This window comes from Otolemur garnettii, unplaced genomic scaffold (assembly GCF_000181295.1).
Source record: "Otolemur garnettii isolate 467f Iridium unplaced genomic scaffold, OtoGar3 scaffold00082, whole genome shotgun sequence".
Taxonomy (NCBI): domain Eukaryota; kingdom Metazoa; phylum Chordata; class Mammalia; order Primates; family Galagidae; genus Otolemur; species Otolemur garnettii.
The window spans coordinates 2,218,753-2,220,391 of NW_003852477.1; the positions used below are offsets into that span (position 1 = coordinate 2,218,753).

At 52.8% G+C, this 1,639-nt stretch overlaps 1 protein-coding gene across 2 annotated transcripts in view; it reads left to right on the top strand.

Annotated features, from left to right (window-relative positions):
• Positions 1–692: 692 nt before the first annotated feature.
• The window catches only part of RPL14 (ribosomal protein L14), a 3,597-nt gene continuing 2,650 nt past the window's right edge, over positions 693–1,639 (top strand). Inside the window, exons 1-2 of one of the 2 annotated variants that reach the window (XM_003794487.3) lie at positions 693–743; positions 1,230–1,331. In XM_003794487.3, coding sequence (XP_003794535.1) covers positions 741–743; positions 1,230–1,331 — 105 coding nt within the window. In that variant the 5' untranslated portion in view covers positions 693–740. Of the gene's footprint in view, positions 744–843; positions 913–1,229; positions 1,332–1,639 lie in introns of those variants that run through there. The other variant, XM_012808044.2, reaches the window with a different exon arrangement.

A 1,639-nucleotide genomic window follows, 5' to 3' on the forward strand; every position in this document is an offset into this window, starting at 1 on the left:
TAAACAGAAATCAGGAGAATAAAAAGATCAATGGGCTGCAGACCGAGTTTCAAAGAAAAGGCATATAGTTTCTGTGCTTTTTTTTTTTTTTTTTTTTCCAGTTTTGGCCAGGGCTGGGTTTGAACCCGCCACCTCCGGTCTATGGGGCCGGCGCCCTACTCTTTTGAGCCACAGACGCCGCCTAGTTTCTGTGGTTTTTGTTTTTTTTTTTTTGAAACAGAGTCTCACTATGTCGCCCCAGGTAGAGTGTTGTGGCGCCACAGCTCACAGCAACCTTAAACTCCTGGGCCCCAGGCGATTCTCTTGCCTCAGTCTCCCAAAGCAGCTGGGACTACAGTGGCCCGCCACAATGCCCAGCTATTTTTTGGTTGTAGTTCCTGTTATGCGGCAGGCCCAAACTGGATTTGAACCCTTCAGCTCCGCTGTGTATGGCTGGGGCCCTAGCCGCTGTGCTACAGGTGCCGAGCCAGTTTCCGTGCTTTCTTTACCCTAAGTTGCTAAGAAATGACCTGTCAACTTCGCAATCCAAACGACTGAGTCCAACCGCGCCGAACCAGCCGACTAAAATCCAATTCTTCCCTAGCGGGCTCCGCCATGTTTTCTCAGTCAGCCTGCGTGTGCGTACGCCACGCCAACCAATCGGTGCCCACGTTGGGGGTTCGTTTGCGTAGGGGCGGGGCGTCAGCTACACATGCGCAAGGTTGAGCAAGGTCTCTCTCTTCTCGCCGGACGCCGCAGACATGGTGAGTGTTTTCTGTCTCGAGCTCCGCTTCTAGTTACCACGCCGCTCGACCTCCGACTCGGCCGGGTACCTGAGCCGCGCAATGGCGTTCGGAGGGTCCTGGGCAGGGTGTGACAATGGTCCATGGGCATCCGGTGCAGGAGTTCGGGCCCTTCGCGGAGTCGCGGCTGGTGAGCGCGTGGAGGGCCGCGAAGGCCTGGCCCGCCTTGGGCCGCGCGTGCTTGCTGTGGCGCCGGAGCCGGGCGGCTGGGCTTGCCAGTGGCCAGAGCTTGGCAGGACTCGGGGGCTGGAGGGCGGGGGCGAGAGCCGGGCTTTTTGCCTCTGGGCTTACCTGTTCGTCCTCCTGGTCGGCTCTATGGTGTTCGGGCGTGTACTCCTTCGGCGCTTTTTTCCCACTGGAATTAGCCATGCTGTGTTTAAGCTGCAGAAAATTATGTAGACTGACGAGTACTTGTAAGTTTGCTGATTTGTTTTCTTCTCACGTTAGGTGTTCAGGCGCTTCGTGGAGGTTGGCCGAGTGGCCTACGTCTCTTTTGGGCCTCACGCCGGAAAGCTTGTAGCGATTGTAGATGTTATTGATCAAAACAGGGTAAGTAAAACTGGCACAACTTTTTATGGAACGCGGCAGTGAACCGTGGCATTGTAGATGGTGATCATAATTTTCTCAGTTGCCTTCTATGTGAGAATGCTATGAGCGGTAGCTTTATTTTACCATTAAGGAAACAGGCAGTGTAAGTGAAGGGGGTTCTAGCACAGTCTTAGCTGTTGATACTGGATTTTGTTATTGCCTCAGCCACTTGAAGGAGGATTTGATGGTGTAGAAGCAAAGCTGTATGAATCAAATTGAGTGTAAATAAAACTGCTATATAGTCGGTCAATCTTTTTTTTTTTTTTTTT